The sequence below is a fragment of the Anoplopoma fimbria genome, chromosome 20 (genome assembly GCF_027596085.1).
Source record: "Anoplopoma fimbria isolate UVic2021 breed Golden Eagle Sablefish chromosome 20, Afim_UVic_2022, whole genome shotgun sequence".
Taxonomy (NCBI): domain Eukaryota; kingdom Metazoa; phylum Chordata; class Actinopteri; order Perciformes; family Anoplopomatidae; genus Anoplopoma; species Anoplopoma fimbria.
In genome coordinates this window covers 21955824-21976375 of record NC_072468.1, presented here as the reverse complement: position 1 = coordinate 21976375, position 20552 = coordinate 21955824, and the positions used below count along the sequence as shown (strand labels likewise).

The window sequence follows — 20552 nt, the reverse complement described above, 5'->3', positions numbered from 1 at the left end:
ACATTTTTTTGCTTGATAAACAACTTAAACAACTATTAAATGATCAAAATAGTTGTCGAATGAATTATTGATTAGTGGAAAGGCTGAAGAGTCGTTTCAGGACTAGTTTTGTCATTTTTCTGTTTAATCTTGATTGAAATTGCATTAAAACGGTGTACGGCCTATTAGAAAAACAAAGGTCATTTTGTTGGTGAGAAAGAAGTTTGCGGCTCAAAAAGGAAATTAATGTTAAAGGGGTTAAAAAAAAATTCTTAGTTTCACTCACCTGTTGCTCTTCAGTCACTTTTAAGAGCAAAATATCTAAAAGACACGTCTGTGATCAATCGATGGTAGCTTCCATTAAAGACACTGAGGTCCTTTATTTTTACAGGACTCTGGTTTTAGTGACCTGAGTGGAGTTTAAATCCTACAGTTTAAAAGAAAACTACAACACGTAGTGGTGTATTTGATTGTCTCATTCTAGTGTTTTTAAGACTCCGTATATGTCATTTTAATTTTAATGAAGTGAAGAAGGCTTTGTAACAGCAGTTTCAAGCCTTCATACTGGGAAATGAAATTCAGATAAATGCTAAAACAATATTATTTCCTTTTGACATCATTTTCTCGGAGGTGTTGGGGTTCTTTTTAAAATCTTGGATACAGATGTGGTGAAATCCATCGATATGACCCTCCTGTACAAGTTAAAATATATTTGTCAACTCTTAATGAACAATAACCCAGTTGTGCAAAAATGTAAGAACAGGTCAAATGTGTCATAGAAATGAACTTAAAGTATGAACTGAAGATACATCCGGCTGAAAGTCCCGACGCCTACACATTTTACCGTTTATTCAACAACAAAAGAATTCAAGTGAGACGCGGCTCTTTTTCAAAAGAACTTTATTTAGTTCATATTTGTATTGAGCAACATTTGCACACCTGCACATGAAGTGAAAACAGCAGTTTTGACAACAATGTGGGGAGCATTGTGGTTTTTACTTCACTAGTTGGTTCATCTATGCAGGAAAAGGTGTTTAGATGATGTTAACTGATGCAGCATACCCAAAAAGTAAATCACTCATTGAGCAGAGATATCCCTCGTTTTGGTCTTTTTTTTGCTAGCTTTTTTTGTTTTAGCTTGTAGTCTTTGGACATTCTGTTTAAACTGTACTAATCTTCTTCCATCAGTAAGCAGGCAGTTATTCTGTATTCATTTATCAGTTGGTTTGTGTCCCATTCTCGGTATCTCAAAATGTATGAAACTCAGTTTTGGTACAGAGTTGATGAGCAGTAAATCATGCAGAGTGGCAGTGTTTTGCTTCCATCTAGTGTTCACCGACAGTCGATGTCTGGTCATCTGGAAAGAGAAGCAAGTTGCCCTCCAGCTTATTTTTACAAACACTAAAGATTTGTAACACCTCTTTCCTTTTTGGGGGGTTTCCACAAGGCTTCACCCAGGGAGGCACACTGGACAGGTTTTGTGGTACATTTGCCCACGGCAGTTAGACACACAGAGCAATTTTCCAAGCCCTTAAGTTTCTACAAAAACACTTAGACGTGTGTGAAATAACACATCTGTGGGAATGTTTCCACTGTAGACAAATCCAGTTAAAAGAGACACTTTCGTCATCATTCATGATAAATTGGTAAAAGCTGCTTTTTTTAGTTTTTTGGTTTGCTACACATTTGGTACGGTGCAATAAAGTGGACATCGTCTTCTCACATGTCACACAAAGTCACTCTTTGGCTTCAGGGGCCATTTTTTGCTCCTCACCACCATCCGAGTGAGTTTTAAATGAATTAATTTAAAGGGAATCCCACTGAAATTTAGCTTTTCGCCTCAAAAATTATGGCTGATTTTGGCAACTTGACTCTGGGATTCAGGAAAACAGTAAAATCATCACTGTGTTGATCTCATCTCTGTTGCTTCCCCAGTCCGATATGAAACGCTTAAAAACATGACGATGTTTTTCTAATATGTTCAACATGGAATGTACAGTGGACTGCATGTCCCTTAATTTGTAAACTGATAACTCAAACTATTATACTAATAAATGCCCTCCAGAGATGAGCTAAACATTAAGCAGACTTAACATTTAGTACAGACATCATTTCTCTTGGTTAGCAGAGAGTCTGAACCCTCACATTTCTCTTTTATTGTATTTAAACCTACAACTGAATGCAACGGCTTTAACCTGACGTGTGTTTATGTCACATTCTTATATCCGCTTAAATAAAATCTGTATATTCAGATTGCCTTTAAAAAGTTGTCAGCAGGGGTTGAACCCTTGCTAATAGTTTCCCAATTGCCTAATTAAAAATGTCAGTGAGTTTCCTTATATCTTTTCCGAAAAGATAATCCCCTGTTTTGTGGCCACTGCTTATATGATGCACCTTCTATTGTGTTTTTTTTCCTTTAAATATTTCATTTATCGTCTCCCGTTCTGGCCTAATTGCTCTTTTTCTGAGACTTTTTTCAGCCTGATTATAATGAAATTCTTCTAAATATTACATACCATCATTACAGCAAGAACATTTGCAGTCAAATGTAGTCGTACTCGTAATTAAAAACTCTTAAAAACTTGACAGAACCTCAGATGCATGATGTTGGTCGTTATGAATAGCTCATAAGCATGCAGGTAGTGGATATAAATGTAGGCCTATAATATCGATATAAGATTATCTGTGCATACATACACACCAATATACAGCTCAACCCAGTCTCTCTCCCGTTGGACCGCGACATGATGCATCCCTCCTGTCCCTTTAAGAATAGGACACAGTTCAGCTCTTTCCATCCTTTTCAGAAAGTTACTTTTAAAAAAGAAAACCCCTTTCTATGAAGATCTTCCTGCTCTCTTTGCTTTGGCTTTCCCATCTTGTGAAGAGGATGGCGGGATGTGAGCTACGGTGAGAGGAGAAAGGATGAGAGTGGATTCTTCCTCGCCCTGAAGCAAAAAAAAAACAACACAAAAAACAGTCAGGAAAATGAATAATGTAAAAGATTAAAGTAACAAGCAGTAAAGCCTCCCGGTGGCAGACTGAATTGCGATAAAGCTAGGCTTAAAGTCAATCTAAACTTTAAATAAATCCTAGTGGGCCCTAAAAGCCTTTCCTCTTTTACTAGCTTTTAATTATTAATTGAATCTGTTTTTCCTACACCTTGCCTAAATATAGGATTGGATGAGCACACAACATTGAATGTAGCATGCTAGCTAACCAGAGACACATGTAGGCTGAAGAACTGTTACAATCTTTATATAATATTACACATTATTACAGATTTTTTACTTTAAACCCAGTACTAGTGGTGTTAACAATACAGCAGGTGTAAACACATTGTATAAGCGCCTGCTTAGTCAAATATACAAGAGAGCAAAAAGTAAAACACAAGAAGAAACTGAATTAAGACACAGAGTTTAGTGAGAATCCAGACCTACCGGTGCTATTCTGCCACTTGTACACCTGCACAATTATCTTTACTTTCCGATGCTATAGCTAAATACTCCGCCCTGAAGGAAAGAGAGAGGAGAAAAAAAGATCAGTGAATCAGAATTAGAAAATGTTTGTTATTTTGAAAGGAGCAGATTGAAACAGATTGTGTCTCTGCTTTCCAAACAGTGTCAGGAAGGGAAAGACAAAGGTTGGTGTGAAGTCGGGACATTTGGACGGCCCAGCAGGTTCTGAAGATGGAGCGGTGGCGCTGCAGAGAGGCCGGCTGTGTTTGTGTTTAAGTGTTTCGTGGGTTACTCACGCGCTCTCTCTCAGAGCTTCCTCTCCCGCCGCTGATATCTTCCTGTAGCAGTATATCATCTCAACCACAAGCCACACTTGCAGCCCGATGATGGTGACATACATCATCACCTCAGACAAGATGGATGCCAGTCCCCTAGTGACTAGAGAGGCAGGAAGGGAAATAAGGTAAGAAGTATCGTGCCTGTGTGCTTATTGAAAAGGGGTTGAGATTCAATTTGCACCATGAAAAGGATGAGGGCTGCCCAGGCCGTACATCTTTTTTTAAATGTCAATATTCATGACCTGTCCTGTATTACAGAGTGTCATAATTTATCAGAATCTTGCTGCGGATACAGTAAACCTACAGTTTTAAAGTCCACAAGGGTGGAAAGTCCCCCCAGGTAAAATGTGACCTGGCAGAAAAAAAAAGTTCATGTGTCTGATGAAGTATTGACAATTCAGAGGGCCTAGCATTGCACCCTGTGGGACACCTCTGAGCTCATTTTACTTATCACTAAAACCACCCACTTTAATTATTAATCAAATTATTATTCATATCTTTTTTGACCACTCTGGCAGCGAAATAAGCTCCAAACACAAACTATTATCATCCTTTAAGTTCATTTGGCGAATTTGTGGTGAATGTAAGTCCAATGTTCACATTTACCTCTGAAATATTTGACAGTTTATCAGTTAAATGCTCTACTGTGTTCATTAGCTAGTTGTTTAAATCTTATGTCGGTCATTTGGTGCTGGGCACGTAGTGTACGGTCGATTTTTAGAGTTTTGCCAACACAATTTTCACTATCATCCCGTCAAATACTGAAACTCTATGGTTTCAAACTATGACGCTCTAGGTACCCCACTAGTCTCAACTCATGACATGTATAGTGTCTTTTCAAATTAAACTTTTGTTTTCACATGAGGTCAGGTCAAAGGCAACAGAACCACTTAGTTAGGTTTATGAAAAGAGCACGTAGCAACAAGTCACATGACTTGCTACAATAACAACTCACTTGACAAAATGTTTACCCAAACTTTGAGCTTCGAGGTCGACACAACTTTTTCAGGTTTCCTGGACAAAAGTACAGAGTTTGTTAGACCCATTCCGCTCCTTTATACTCGTTATACTACGTCTGTTGCTCTGAACTTCTACTAATGATGCGGTTTGGGTTTACATTGGAGTTAGTTGAAAGTTCAGTGCGTCGGTATCAGACGTTGCGGAGCACTGACCAATCATTGGTATTTGATGAGTTGTTAGTAAGACCGGGTTGAATTTGCGGGCCAGAAAGCCAAAACAAAGAGCTGAAAGATGCCCTGTCCAGATGTGGGGAACTTTAATTATTTAGTGTGCCTGTTTGTGTACATTTTAAATACAGAGCATAACTTTGATTGACGGATTGCCTCCACACAGCTCTCAACATGGCGACAGCTGAACCAGAGAGCACAGGGAAGCTCAGAATACAACACACACATAGGGGGTGGGACTTCATTCTCTGCTCAGGACACCATTACTCCATCATATCGATACATAGCAGGAAGTATTATTTTTGCTATTAATGCTACGAATTTGTAATCTAGCGCCTCATATTACTATTTAAACCAGCTTTAATCAATGATTTTGACCACATGGGGGCAGCACAAAAACCATAAACGCAACATTTACATATTATTAAACGGCTACTTTTGTTAATCATGTGGTTGTTATGGAACAACAATGTCATTCATTTGTTTGTCCGATATTCACTCACTTTTTAGCTCTATTTTGTACTACCATCTCCGTAGAGAAATATTTGGCTCTCAAGCAGCTACATGTTTACGAGCTAGTGTGTCAGTGGGGTTGAGAATCAGGCAACGGGAGTGGTGAGGCTCAATCGAAACAGTGTTATCTCCTTGAACAACGGGCTTATTTAGTTTCTCTACCCCGCTCAAGCAGACACTTACAACCTCCTTCATCTCTGTACTTACTTTGTGGCACCACTTTCATGAAGAATGTCTTGTTGGAGTTGGTTATAAACTGGAAGTTGGAATAGTTGAGGGTGCGGCTGAATTTGCACATATATGTTCCGCTGTCGTTGAAGGTCACGTTGATGATGAAGATGGAGCCGTCCTGCAGGTCTTCGGTTTGCTTGCTGCCGTTCCAGAACAGACGCCCGGTGAAACGTGGGTCAATGATGTTGTCGTTATATTTCCCATAGTTGTAAAACTGGAAGAGAATTGCAGTGTGGGATTTCTTTGAAAAGGAGGCCAGGAACGATATAGAGACTGAACATTCAGCAAAGTGATAAAAGTGTTGGAAGACCATTCTGCAAGTTGTAATCCAGTTGTTAAGAACACTGTTAGCTTTGCATAGGTGCAGGTGTTTAGGCCGATGGATGTGTTTTATTCTCCTTAAATGCAGCCACAGTTCTAGTGAAAATGATCTTTCAAATACTATATGTGCTTATACTTCCATAAGAGATAAGGTCAGCAATATTCAGTTTTTTTGTTACTGTCAACATCTAATGAAAATGTGTTAGTTCATCTCTCAATACTATGAATAAACTGTTAGCACATTGGTTCCAAATAGGGATGTTAAAAAAATAATTCTAAAAACGAACTTTACTCGAACAGAAACAAATCTATTTCCCTATGTTCACAGATCTAGGGTGACTTTCCACCTGTTTTAGGACCTGACTAATACTCTTTGGCTTGTAGTCCCATTTATTTACCTGTGTGCACAAGTAAAACTACAACAGAGAGCTGCAGTTTTCTCCCGGATGCTGGCGGGTGTAAAACAAACTGATTGTTCTGTGTTGATGAATGAATATCGGTAACCCGAGTATCAAGTTTGCGTTTCAGTTTTCCTGTCATCCTTTAGCAAACAGACAGCTGGTCTCCACATCACCACTGCTGCTGTTTCTTTTCTTTTCGTATCGACCGAGCTGCCGTTGCGGCCTCGCCTCTGCACTTCCTGGGGAATTAGTTGATACAAATTTTAAAAGGCAGCTGAAGGCTAATGGGATTTCTCCTGCTTTAGGAATGTACCATTATGACCTCTTTGCTTTGCGTTGGGAGGGCTGCTTACTTCAGCAAAACCTCTGTCTTGCAGTCGACCACGAGGGGAAAAGGCCTTTCATAAAAAATGCAAGACTTTGCTCTCTCTCTCTCTCTCTCTCTCATGATAAATGCATTTAAGCCGTTTCCCAGAAAAGAAGAGGAATAACCCTGTTGTGATGGATGTATTTGTGGCTTTGAGCTGATTTTATCTATTTCTTCATCGAGACACATGATACCTTATTACATCAGGGAGCTGTATTTAATGTGATGGACATTCATTTAACGGTAAGAATGTCAACTATATTCTGCCAACAAAAGACAAATTGTCATATAGACACTTTGTTTTTCGTCCAGATTAAACAAACGAGATATATAAAGTGTTGATTAGCAAGTTTTAGAGGTGCTTGTAGACCAGAGCCAGGCTAGCTGTTTCACCGTCTTTCCAGTCTTTGTGCTAAGCTAAGCTAACCGGCTGCTGTATTTACCCCTAGACTGTATATAAGAAGGGGTCATAGTGACTGTGATTTGTGGACTACGGTTTTGATGTTGAATTAGTGACTTTGTTGCCATCTCAACCAGAAGTGAAACGACATGATGGAGCAAAGTACAAACGGACGGAGCGCTGAATAAGATATTCGTCGGGGACCAAAATGTTAAAATGAACTCTCACAAATTGAAAGCACACTTTCACATCATACCCTACTTTATTTTTAACGTTTTTACTCTAAATGGGATCAAAATTTCCTAAATGTGCATCATGCTCAGATGAAGACTTGAAACTAGCGATTGAGACCTTAAACTCATGTTTGAAATAAATCAAGTGAGAAGTTGAGTCATTTTCTTATAGACTTCCATACAATCAGACTTATTTTTTCAACCAGAGGAGTCGCCTCCTGCTGGCAGTTAGAAAGAATACAACCTGCATTGGCTTCACTTTTCAGACCCGGAGGTTGCGCCTGTATTTACCATACAAATGTATATAAGTGATATCAATCTTCTCATCTAACTTTCTGCCAGAATGGAAATGCATTCCCAACATGTTAAGCTCTTCTTTTATAAATCGTTACTGATGATTACATTTTTTCAAAGCCTGCCTTGTTGCATATCTTATTACTACTACTACTGGGCGGCTGTGGCGTAGTGGAGAGCAAGGTAAGGTAGTTCTCCATTCAGAGGGTCGGTGGTTCAATACCCGGCTTCGGCAGTCGATGTGTCCTTGGGCAAGACACTTAATGGACTGGATATTGCATGAATGTTAGTTAGAGTCTGATGGTGGCACCTTGCATGGTAGCCTGTCATCAGTGTGTGAATGGGTGAATGATATGTAATATACTACTGATTGTAAGTCGCTTTGGATAAAAGCGTCTGCTAAATGACTGTAATGTAATGTAATGTAATGTACTCACTTCGGTAAAATTGGCCTCATCTAATGCCTTGAAGTACCACTTGACGGAGGCGGTGGCACGCACCTCGCCCCTCATCTTACAGGAGATGCAGCCCAGTTTGAAGCCTCCATCGGCCACGGCCTCTGTGTCTGAGTCCACCTCCACGCAGGCTCCATGGCACAGAGACGCTACAGAGTGAAAGGATGAAGAACACACAGTTAGACACCTGCTGTTTCACTTTATTGCTCTCTGCAGGTCACAGGGTTTAGAGGTAAGAGCCCTGGGTGGCCCGTGACTCCGGGAAGAGGCTGATACACCGGCAGAGCTCTGGTGTTTTCCATTATCTCACTACTTGCAGGCAAAACTTTCTAGACAGTACTTTACAAAACAATTTTAGCTCATCTAACTTTTGTATTTTTGCGTGCTTGCTCCCAATGCATGCAAGATTTTTTCTTTTGTATCGGGCACAGCTTTTTTTCTTGCATTTTTTTTTTTTATTTCCACTCATCATCTCAGTACATGGATTGTTTTGAATTTGTGTATTTGTTTTCTAGTAAATTTGTTTTTTTTCTTCTTTTTTTTTTACTTGTGATACTGAGGGGAAATAAAGAAGTTGCAGTATGCGGTACTAGTTTCTTGCATTCTGTCAATTGGTGACTGAGCTAAATTCATATATAGAAGCGTGAGTCTATATATGCCATCATCATCATGACACATACTTCTCATCGGCAGGGAGTTACACACCTGTAACTCCAAATGTTTCTTTCTCACACTGCACCTTGCAGTTTCCACTGAGGCCTCAGCATGGCTCTCAACCAATGATCTCGTACTATTGTCAACTTTGACCGCTGGGGATGCGTTTGTTTTGAAATCGCAAGATGGGGGGAGGGAAATGAGGGAGAGGACAGGAAACACAACGCTGATCAGAAGAACTCAAATCATTAAGAGTCTGGTGGGGATTGACAGAGGCTGCACATCACCTCATGAACACAAGTATATTAAAGAAAGGTCTATGTTTCACTCCCTCGGATACAAATATTAAAGCACCAACTTTAAAAAGAATCACAGTTGAGAAATGCCACCAGACTGCAAAGAAACATGGAGGGGAGGAATGAGGGGGGAGGGAATGAAGAGAGAGTTAGCACAGGCTTCAGAGGTAACAGCCATTTCTACTAAAGCACGGGGGGGAGATAGGGAAGCAGGAGGGAGGAAGCCTAATGCCGGCTGATGCACTGCAGAGAGAGAAGGGGGAGGGAAGAGAAAAAAGGGAAGGAACGGGAGAGAAAGTTAAGAACATGATGTACGAATCACAGGCCCCATTATACAAACCCAAACTATCTCATTTAAACAAGAGATGGACCGGTGCATTTAATACCAAACACAGACCCGAACCCAGCTGGACCCGAAAAAAATCTAAACCCAAGCCTGAACTTGATTGATTTAATTCCAGATTCAGTGGTCTAGATGGACCTGAACAGAGGTTAAACACTTCATATTTTTGCAGATAGCACCTCCTCGCCGCCACTTTACCCCTTTAAATATGGCTTGGTCTGGCAGTGTAGTTTCAGCAGCACAGACACTACTGAATGATTGTAAATTCAAAATGTTATTTTATCAAAGTTTTGCCCTTATTCTGAAGAAAAGCAAAAGCAAATATATCCAATCAATATTCTTGTTTACGTGCAGCCGCACATATCCAAATATCTGTTCATAATAAGTCTTTCATAATGTTTAAAAGTGGATTAGGTGCGTTTTTCCCTCCAACTATAAATATGGACTTCTCCTTTTTGGGCTTGCAAAAAGGAGAACCCATACCTTGCAAACTGTTGGGAACAGTGGTTTGTGTAGACAAGGGGCAGTGTGTCACAACCTGCAATAAAACATTTTTATTTTGAATGCTCCCAAAACTTGTCTTAATCGGAAAATCCTTTTTCAGAAAAATTCCTAATACAGAATTTCCAAACATAATACCTGTATCAAATTCTGAATAATGTCATATTTTTTGAATAATAGTGGAATATTAGTGTTCATCAGTGTGCCTCTATGATGCTCTAGCTCTTCCACAATTACACGTTGCTACTTGTTGCTTTGATCAATAAATTGACACCACTCTATAGATAATATAGGCTAAAATATAGTATAGAATTAAGTTTTTATAGTCATTTTCTTAGAGATTATTCCAGATCCAAGACAAATCCAACAGAAGGGCGGGACTGAGAGAAGAAAATCACAATTACATATATGCCCGCTACTTCAGCACCATGGACAGCGTCTTGGCTTTATCAATACACAGCTCGGTTAGGTTTTTGATATTGCATAGCCATGGTCGGGCCGTAGATTTGATAAAGGATCAATGAGTCAGGCAGACTAGACCATCATATTTTACTGGACAACCCCTCTGCCCCTGCACTCTGCTCTTATGGGATGTAGAGGGGGGATGGGAGGTTAACTTATTTCTCCCACTGATTGTGACAATAAATTTACAAAAGATCAGCCAAACACCAATTTCTTATCCCATATGTATGATTACTTTCTGCCTTAACACAAATATGTGGAAATCTTATTTTTTTACCAAATTCTATTTATTAGCTGAGCTACTCAACAATCTTCCCACGTTGACTTGGGTAACTGCAGCAGTACCCACTGGTGTTTATGTACCTTTGGGTAAAGAATCACCGTCTACGTGTCCAGGAGCTTGAATTTCAGATTATTTTAGTAGCATAGTTGTTGCTTTTCCAGGTCTCTGCACTTTGATGAGTGCAATGTTATTATCCACAACAGAAACTATGGCAAAAACAATATATAAATGGACCAAAGATGTTAATAAGCCAGAATTTGCCTTTAAAGTAGCATTTTCATAGAGCTGAGAGCCACCACAATAACTCAAAGTGGGGAAAACTTAGATGTCTGAACCTACAAAACAGGGTTCGGTTAAGGCTGGGGTCTTGGGTTTTTCGGGTTTTCTGGGAGGCGGGTCTGCTTATGAACCCTGGATTCTAGCAAACAGACTTGGGTCAAACAGCATTTGCAGATAACTGCTTAGAGAACAGGTGCATTTATTCACAGGATAGAACGCAGTCAGTGGAAAATCCTTTTTTTTCTTTGCTTTTTCCAGTTTAATCTCTGTCCTAATTAGCTTTCGTGTCTGTTCCAAATGTGGCTTGATTGTTTGTGTTAATTACAGGCTGCTGTAAGAGGCACCAGCTGTCAGTGCTGCAGCTAATCCTCGGCTGCCAATAGAGGTCAACGAGAGTCATTCATCACTTAATTCCCCTGGGAAAAATCTCACAGGAAATCAATTAATAGACATTTGCGAATATACTCCACCAAATCGTTGGCTTAAAATGAATATGCAATGATATTTTGACTCAAGTCTGTGAGAAATTCTATCATATCAGCTTTTACTTTGTAGAAAAAGACAGGAAGGAAGAGACAGAAAGGCAAAGAGACACCAGACAGACACAAGGGCAAGACATCCCATGCAGAGGAACACCGAAGGGGTTGACATGGCTGTAATATTAACTGCTATGAGGAAAGGAGGTGAGACCTGGAACACAGACAGAGGAGACACATTAACAACGACGGACAGCAGGACATAAATTAAAAGGATGTCTGAAGACAGAGGAGAGACCTTAATTTGCAGGACAGAAAGAATTAACACAAACAGAGACGGGTGAAAAAAGGAGCAGGGACAGCAGCACAAACAGACAGCGGGGGGGCAGTAATCCTGAGGGAGGTCGGTGACGCAGCAGAGGCCAGATAGAGCGAGGTGGACAGGGATGCTGCTGACTGTCCGAGGCTGAGACAGCGAGTAAAGAAGACAGCGATAAGACACCGCGTCGAAGAGCGGTAGAGAGACAAAGATGCAAGCAGACACAAAAGAAACTGCACATCCAAAGTGCAGACTAAACAGAGTCAGAGCCTCCAAACTGCTTCAGCATCGATTCTCACCGACAACATCAGGACACAAACAGAGCACTAAAAAAAGAAAATCCATTGCGTAATCTGTGGACTGAGGTTCAGGATTATGCAACGGATATTCCAGAAAATGCAGATTAGGAGGGTTTTTTTCCCCTGACAGGGTGGCTGGAAAATTAATCCCTCAGATCATATCGGTTGCTGAGGCTTACAAAGCAAAAAAATATTTAAAAAAACCTGTCTTAACGCTTTAGCTGCACAAAGGACCATCCACCCACTGAAGTTAGCTAGCTTAGCATGTTGCCGGGAGATAAAGGAAATACAAAAAGGGATCAGGGTTATTTGCAGAACTGGGCATAAGAGAGAGTGAGGGAGAAAGACAAATTGGATAAGCGACAGCAAAAGAGATGAGGGAGGACAACATCTGTTTCCATGGCGGGGTTAAAACACACGCAGAGACTGTGGGAACACATAACCTGGGGAAATACCAAGCGTCCATGACAATTCCCCTTGACACCAAGTGAGCAAGAGACTTTCCACTGGAACAAGTAGAGCATTAAAAGCACACAGGGCGTCTTGTTCATTTCACTCCACAAAGCTGTCATATTGTCGTGGCTGGTTAAGTGATGGAACACTGGTTTAACAGTATAGAACAGAGCTCGAAGGGTTACCAGCCTGCATCTTTCTCTCTCTTCATATCATGTATCTGAACGGCTGCTCCGTTGGTTCGAAAGGCACAATTTTCTATTTTTGTGGAGTCCAATAACTAAATCAAGACATCTAACATGTGATTTATGAACAAACAAAAAAGACGCAAAAATGGAATTCTCAACACAAGGGGAAAACATTACAACGTTAAGAGCTTTGTCACATTTTTATCCCTTAACTTGCTTCCTCTTCTTACTGTATATTATATATACATATAATATTAATATATTATTATATGTTAATATAAAAGACAGAAACAATGTAAAAAACAAGTCAAACAAAAACTCTAAGAAGTCTCATCTAATATCCAAAGATTATAACAAAGGATCAAAAATCAAACTGTCACTACAATGATTTATACAGGACTGTCTATGAATTAGATTTGATGTAATTTTGTGCAACAGCAAATACATATTGAGAGAAACAAAATACCCCCTAAATTTACAATCCTCTGTAACTACTGTGCGCTGTTTTGATGTAGTTGGAGATCTCAGTCCGCTCTCTAGTTTCATGTTGATCTCTCTTCATTTATTTCTGTTGTAAGCTCTGTTCTCTGTACTGTATATATGCACAAAGGCTCTTAGTACTGCATGTCCAAAGACATTCTGTTCTGTAAAGAAGATCAGAATCTGTATTGAAGAACGAAACACAAAGACGCGCATTCACTCTTTTTCTCAAGAAATCCTCGTCTCTGTCGCGTGTTGAACTTGTCTGTGGTGGTCTGCTGACCCTGCTGGTGACTTGTCAAAGCGGGAAAAGCACAAGTGTAACTGACAACACCAATGATGACGCGTGCTCCAGTTCTGGGGCCCTGGCGTTGTGCCTGCTGGCTCACTGACCCACCTAAATGGAGCGAGGCCCCGATGGTGTTATTAGTTACACCTGATCTTTTTCTGCTGTAAAAATCCCAAATAGCTGCTGTAAAAAGGTATAATTCTCTGCGGGTTCCTGAACACAAGCACATATAGTCATTTCAGTCATTCATTGCTGCAGACTCAAGACATTTTATGGTTCAAACACTTGATTTTTTAAATATTTTGTCAGCCAGGAGTCCTTTTTTTCATGAAAGGTGACGCATTGTTCAAGAACCTCTCTCCCCCTCTCTTCTATGTCCTGGATCAGAACTGCATTTTTCCTTCTCTGCCATGTTTTCAATACTTTTGAGGACATCACATTGACATCCATTTATTTCCTGGAGAATCCTTACCCTTACCCTAACCTTAAACCAAGTCTTAACCATCAAATTATTTACGTTATGGGGACGTGCATTTAGTCCCCATTTCGTCTCCGAAAGGAAGGCGAGTCCCCACAATCTGGTGTTAAACACACCTGCTGATCATAGCAGCACATTAAAGTGTTAGAAGTGTATTAATCTCAAGCAGAACAAAAAATACTTATATAGTAATTACAACAACAAATGAGCTGATGAGTTCCCAGCTCTACAAACACAAATCGAGCTGTGTGGAAGGTCATGTCGACCTTCAAAGCCCCTCTCTCTCTCTCTCTCTCTCTCTCTCTCTCTCTCTCTCTCTCTCTCTCTCTCTCTCTCTCTCTCTCTCTCTCTCTCTCTCTCTCTCTCTCTCTCTCACTGCCTCCCTCCTCCTGCAGCTACAGGCCTCCCTGGTATTACAGACCTCTGTCACACAGCTGGATGAACAGGGGATCAGGTGCGTGTGTGTTATCAGGACGCACGCAGCCTGAATATTAGGTCACAGCACAGTATCTCGCCCCAGATTTGGGGGTTAGAACAGGTCTCGCAGTAAAATAAAACCTGAAATGAACCTTTTTTCAGAATTATATTCATGCAACTTTGAGTCTGACAGCAGCTGCAGATGAGCCACACCAGAATCCCTGCTATAGTTCCTGGAATCACATTCATGTTTGTGTTCAGACTGCAGGGCGGCCCTGAGGGGGTGCATCATTTATGAGCTCCTTGTTTACAACAACTGCTGTTTGTACGACATGACAGAAACAGATCCATACATCCTATTTACTGGCAGCTATAAACTGGCAACAACATGATGACGTCATATTTAATCAGAGGTTGAAAGGGAGCTCAACCAGAAGAAGAGGTTGAGACTTTATTTTATATTTTAGTGCAAAATTGTTGAAAAAATGTTTTCACAACCAACATTCTACTTTTTAATGTGTTATTTTGCTAGTTTAGTGGGTAGACACACCAGGTGAATAGGGTAAAATAAACAATATATTAGATATATGGTCATGAAATCTCCCCCAGTTAATTACTTACGACAATTCAAACAAGTTTTCTGAAAATGTATTTTTTAAAATGGAAATGGGGTATTATGTTATGAAATTTGTACTAATTTTTCAGAACTGAAATCTGAACTTTGAATAAAATCAAGTTCAAAAATGATTGTTGCATTTTGTTGACATATTACAGTTGGAGGTTTTTACAGGGGGAATTTGGGGTATGTCTTTTATCATTCCATCAACAGCCATAAAAAAATCCATTTTCGCCATGTTTTTAAGAATAAAATGTTATAATAAAGAATATAGAAAGGAATGAAACCAGAAAGTTTGGTGTATGTTAGTGCTACTGAAGTGGAGATTCTGAGAGAGAGTTTTTTTTTGAGAAAAACTTGTTTTGTAGATATGTATTGCTGTATAGAGTAACAACTTCAACTAAACGATATCTCCATGAAACTTCTCCAGTCGATCACTTACATTAAGATAATATTTTTTTTAAGTCTGAGATGTTATGTTTAAACATGTGAATAAGGCATTATTATCTAATGAGCATTTTTGGTGAATTTAAGCGAAATCTACAGACGCTAATCAGATACAGCAGGGTTTTGTTTTCAAGAACTTTCTGCAGTGCAGCACTCGATTAGTCCAAATCAGTTTATGTTCCATCCCTGCCACTTAAAAACGATGATGCGCTTCTCCGTAATGTGGTTATCAATCTGTGCAGACGCAGCGGTCGGAGCGGAGCGATGGAATAGATGTCAATCCAAATGACTCTGGGCGGAGAAGATGGTGTGGTATTGCAAACATCCTGTTGAGAGTGATCTTCTATGACCAAACGTTTGAGCACAGAGCCATTTAGTCTGCAAATGGCTCCGTGCTGCAATATAGTCTCTCTGCAGCATGCATTAGTTAAAGTTATAGATGCTTTTAGGTCTAATGGGCCTCACGAGCATAATCACTCGTGAATGATCGTGTTGTTATGTTTGAAGAGAGAGATTTTGTCTGATTTATTGTATTTTGGTATGAGCCGTGCCTTTATTCCTCCTATTTCTGTTTGTATTTTTGCTCAGCATCTCTCACTAATCTTAATTCATAAGGAGCTTGTTATGATAGAGCTTGGCTGCAGCATGTGATCATCCGAGTTGTTATTTAACAGCTGTTTGTACGCTTTCTTTCCTTGGAGATTCACTGTCTTCCAGAAACTTCTATTGCTTTTTTTTGGGAGCGCATACAAATGCTCATGTCAAAACAAAAAAAAGAGTACAAGCTGCTTCAATCTGTTCCTGTCCCCTGTGTTTTGGGAGATTCCATCCAATTTCCTGTCCCGCCTTATGTTCTCATCCTCCCTGGGTCCAGCTCCAGATGTGCTCACTCAACTAACCCGCCAAGTCCTCAACCAAACTCTCTGTTTCTGTCAGTCGAGCTTTTATGTAACCTTCTTACTATTTGTCAAGCTTCACTTCTCTGCTCCCTGGCTCAACTTTCTGCCAATCTGCCTGCTTGTTTCAACCTGATATCCTGAATAAACTGCCACATCATGTAAAGGATTAACAACATCTATTTAATTATTATATTTCTTGAGATTATGAAGCTGTGTTGGCTTGTGCATGCTTGGTTTTTAATATTGCGTGAGACAAAGAGCAGCTGGCTGACTGTGATAACTGCTCAGTAAAAAAGATTTTTGCATGCACATGTTTTTTTTGTGTGGAATTAAACACACAAATGAATTATATATATTTTTAGTTTTAACTCGGGTTGGGTTTATACAAAAACAAAGTTGAAAATATAAAAGCATTTAAAGGAAAAGTTGTTATTGTTGTAACCCGTTAAATAACATCTAAATCTTGACATTGCTTGCCAGTGCATGCCTATTGATAATTTTCGATGTATTCATGTTTTAATGAAACCATTAATGTAGAGAAAAGGCTGTGCGTCTTAAATTTCCTAAAACGGGCTCTGTTAAATATTTTTTCTCTGCTAAATTGCTTCTCCTCCCCCGGATGACGGGAGATTAAGAGTAATTTAAAGAGGATGGATTAAGCAGCTCGGAGCTATTTTCATTTTAGTGGAAGCTGTGTGTGTGTTTGTTGTGCTGTCAAATGATAAATGCCCGTAACTGGCTTCTTGTGAAGGTGGGAAAATGATTTGTGATATCTCAAATGATAGAAATATATCAGCCGGAGGAGTGGAAAGTTTGAGAGCACAAATTTAAAGGAACATTTTGTCCTTTAAAAAGCTTTCGTGATGGTAGTATTTTTAGTTTTGGGCAGTAATAGTATATGGGATGCACATGCAGTAGAGACCTGACTTGAGTTAAATGCACCAGCTGCAGCATGCTGTAGAACAGCTGAACTTTCCTATATGTTATTAATAGAATCAAATGAAAAAAAAAATGCTAAAAAAGGAGTCAATAAATGTCAAAAGTCAATAAATCGATTAGTCAAGTGACTGAGAATTAATAAGCAACTATTCTGATAATTTAAGCATTTTTTCAAGCACAGACACCAAACATTCTCTGATTTCAGATTCTCCAGTGTGAGAATTTGCTGCTTTCCATCTATTTAGTATCACTATCGAGTGAATATCTTTGGACTGTTGGTCGGATGCATTTAGGAAGTCGTGGCAGGCATTTTCCCTCTACTCTATATCATTCTTTAAACCAACTGTAGAGCTGATTATTACAGAATAATCCCCAAGTCAAACAAAAACTCAAGAAGTCTCATCTAATATCCAAAGATTATAACAAAGGATCAAAAATCGAACTGTCACTACAATGATTTATACAGGACTGTTTACCCCCCCCCCGAGAAAAAATATTAATAAATTGACATACAAACAGAGCCAACAGTGCAACATCAGACGACAGGAAACACCTCAACAACAGTGAAAAACTGCACAGTCATTGAATGGGATGGAGGCACAGGTGGGGAGGGAGGTGTGTGTGTGTGTGTGTGTGTGTGGGGGGGGATTGGATGTTGGCTCACGTGATTGCCGAGGTGATGCCGACGTGAGGCATCGCCATGGCAACGCGACCGTTACCCACTCACCTTGAAGCACCAGGAGGGCCAGAGGCAGCAGCAGCAGCTCTTGGACTGCAGACATCCTGACTGGACAAAGAAGACTGCTGGTGTCTCCCGAAGGTGTCACAACACACACCCGCACAGACCACACACACACACACACACACACACACACACACACACACACACACACACACACACACACACACACACACACACACGCACACGCACTTCAGAGAGGGAGACACAAGACAGATCTATACAGCAGCTATTCCAGCTCGGTGGTCAAAACTTCTACGATGCCAAACAATGACCTCACTAGGATTACAAGTCTGGGAGGTGAGATGGGAGACTCTTTTCGGAGGCTGTTGGGACTCTTGGGTGTGGTCTGTCCGGGTGTCTTCCTCTTCTTCTCCCTCTTTTTTTTCAGCTCATACAAGGGGCTGGCAGGAGGGGTGGCTGGGTCTTCTTCTTGCTCATATAATCCTCTTTAAGCACCTGAAAAACCTGACAGCAGCAGCGTGGAAAGCCGCGTGCTGCCTCGTCTGTTCGCCCACTCAGGATCTAAATCACTCTATTCCGTCCAGCCTCTCAGTGTGTGAGCGTGTAGAGTTACCAGAGGGACGAATCACTCCCAGTTTCGGGTTTCGAGCCTCTTGTCAGCACCAAAAGGGCCTTTGTTCAACTATTTATACTCTGTGGCACACCCCTCAGCTCCACAATGAGACTGTGTTCACCAAATAATGCCACTAAACTGGCACACACAGATTAATGATTGTTCAATAAACTGCAGTGTCAGTGATTAACCATAAAATCCAACGGAAGACTGATATCTTAGGGACGATACCGAGGAATTTGTACTGAAAATGGAAGATGAAGCGTGTGAGAGACCCGTGCAGTGTCGAGCTAAAGAGTGTGCAGTTAAAAAAAGGTCTATTATTATGTCAAATATTGCATGTATGAATTATTTAAACACTTAGCATATGAGACTGCAGGTGGTCCTAAGTCCTGGGCAGAAAGGACGGCCGCTGCTTTATGGATCCACAATCTGAATGCAATGGCAAATAGAAGAAAGTATCCTCTGGCTTGTTTCCACCTCTCTTTGGCTTTGGAAGAAGTTACAACTATCACCCTATTTCTAAGAGTTATATCAGTCTTATTGCTTTCTTTCTAAAGTCCAAATTGCTGCAACACAACTACATATCTCTTCGTGTAGAGCTGTAGGCAGCGGTCTTGGGCAGAGTCTGTTTACTTCTGATTTATTCATGCGAAATCATCCACTGTTTGCCCACATCAGTTAATCCATGTGTCTGGGTGGCTCTGCTGCTCAGACGGGGGTCACCAGCGCAGGACTCCGGGGTGAAGGCTGGTGGAAAGGCACGCAACCATCCGTGCGTATTTGGAGGTCTTTTGCGCATTTCCAGCAATGGAGATGTACTCTGCTTTAGGGTGCTCACGCAAGGAACTGCAGTCTTGAATCAGTGAATTTGCACACACCTGGAAAAAAGGCTTTTTTTTTTGTCCTCCCTCACTAATATCCTTGAAGCGTTGTGTCCTATTTGGTTCAGAGGAGAGCGGCTTCCATCGCGCGTCAGGCTGGCAAATGGTAGAAGTGGCTCCTGCTGTCACACCGGGGGGGATCATCCGAGAGATGCAAGGATCAGAGCATCAGAGTGGGGGGGGGGAGGTGGGAAAGGACACTTACTTTTCCTCCTTATTCCCTTCAGGAAGAGTCACGCTTCGGGAAATGTCTGTGCGACCCACGCGTATTCCTCCTGGAGATGCTGCGTGATGCAAAATGAGGAAACGCAGAAGGGAAACATGCAGTGGTAAAAAAATTAGAAGTAATCTCCAGAATTGACATGTTGGTGTCGGTGGAAGGATGCCGCTCTCATCAGTCTTTGGGATGGGTGAAGGCTAGGGGGGAGGGAGGAGGAGGAGGAGGAGGAGGAGGAGGGAGGAGGAGGAGGGAGGAGGAGGAGGAGGAGAGAGGGTGTGATGCATTACAGTAAGATAAGATAAGATAAGATAATCCTTTATTAGTCCCGCAGCGGGGACATTTGCAGGTTTACAGCAGCATAGAGTAAAGTGCACACAAGAGACATAGTAGAAGAAAGACAAGATAAAAAATAAAAAAAATGAAAAAAATAAAAACAAGTATTATAAATAAGCAATAAGAAACAGTAGAAAATCAACAATAACTGAAATATTATATTTACAGACAGAAAAATTTGATTAATTGGTAGAGGGATGGAGAAAGAAGAAGAAGAGGAGGAGGAGGAGGAGGAGCTTGTTGTTATGGCAACACTGATTTTATATGATGTTTGCATTGCTTCCAGAAACTACCACCTGTTGGGAGAAAGAGAACTGTCCCTGATATCACAGAAAAATACAGTTATATTAGAATCATATGATGTGAAGACGTTTTTTTTTAATTTTCTACAAAACACATTGAATCCAAAGACATTACATTAAAAAAAAAAAAAGGATTTCCAACCCAAGATTCAAAGGTTGAATTAGTTTAAGTTTGTACTAAAAGTCTATGTGAAATCATTTG

The 20552-nt window shown here is 40.4% G+C and overlaps 1 protein-coding gene across 1 annotated transcript; it reads right to left on the bottom strand.

The window, feature by feature from the left end:
• Positions 1–871: 871 nt before the first annotated feature.
• Positions 872–18847, bottom strand: scn1ba (sodium channel, voltage-gated, type I, beta a). Its single transcript, XM_054621718.1, has 7 exons — positions 18315–18847; positions 18023–18099; positions 8160–8326; positions 5683–5920; positions 3734–3875; positions 3420–3491; positions 872–2927 (listed from the first exon to the last, which is right to left on the bottom strand). The coding sequence occupies exons 2-6, from the start codon at positions 18075–18077 to the stop codon at positions 3425–3427; spliced, it is 669 nt and encodes a 222-aa protein (XP_054477693.1). The 5' UTR covers positions 18078–18099; positions 18315–18847; the 3' UTR covers positions 872–2927; positions 3420–3424.
• Positions 18848–20552: the final 1705 nt, after the last annotated feature.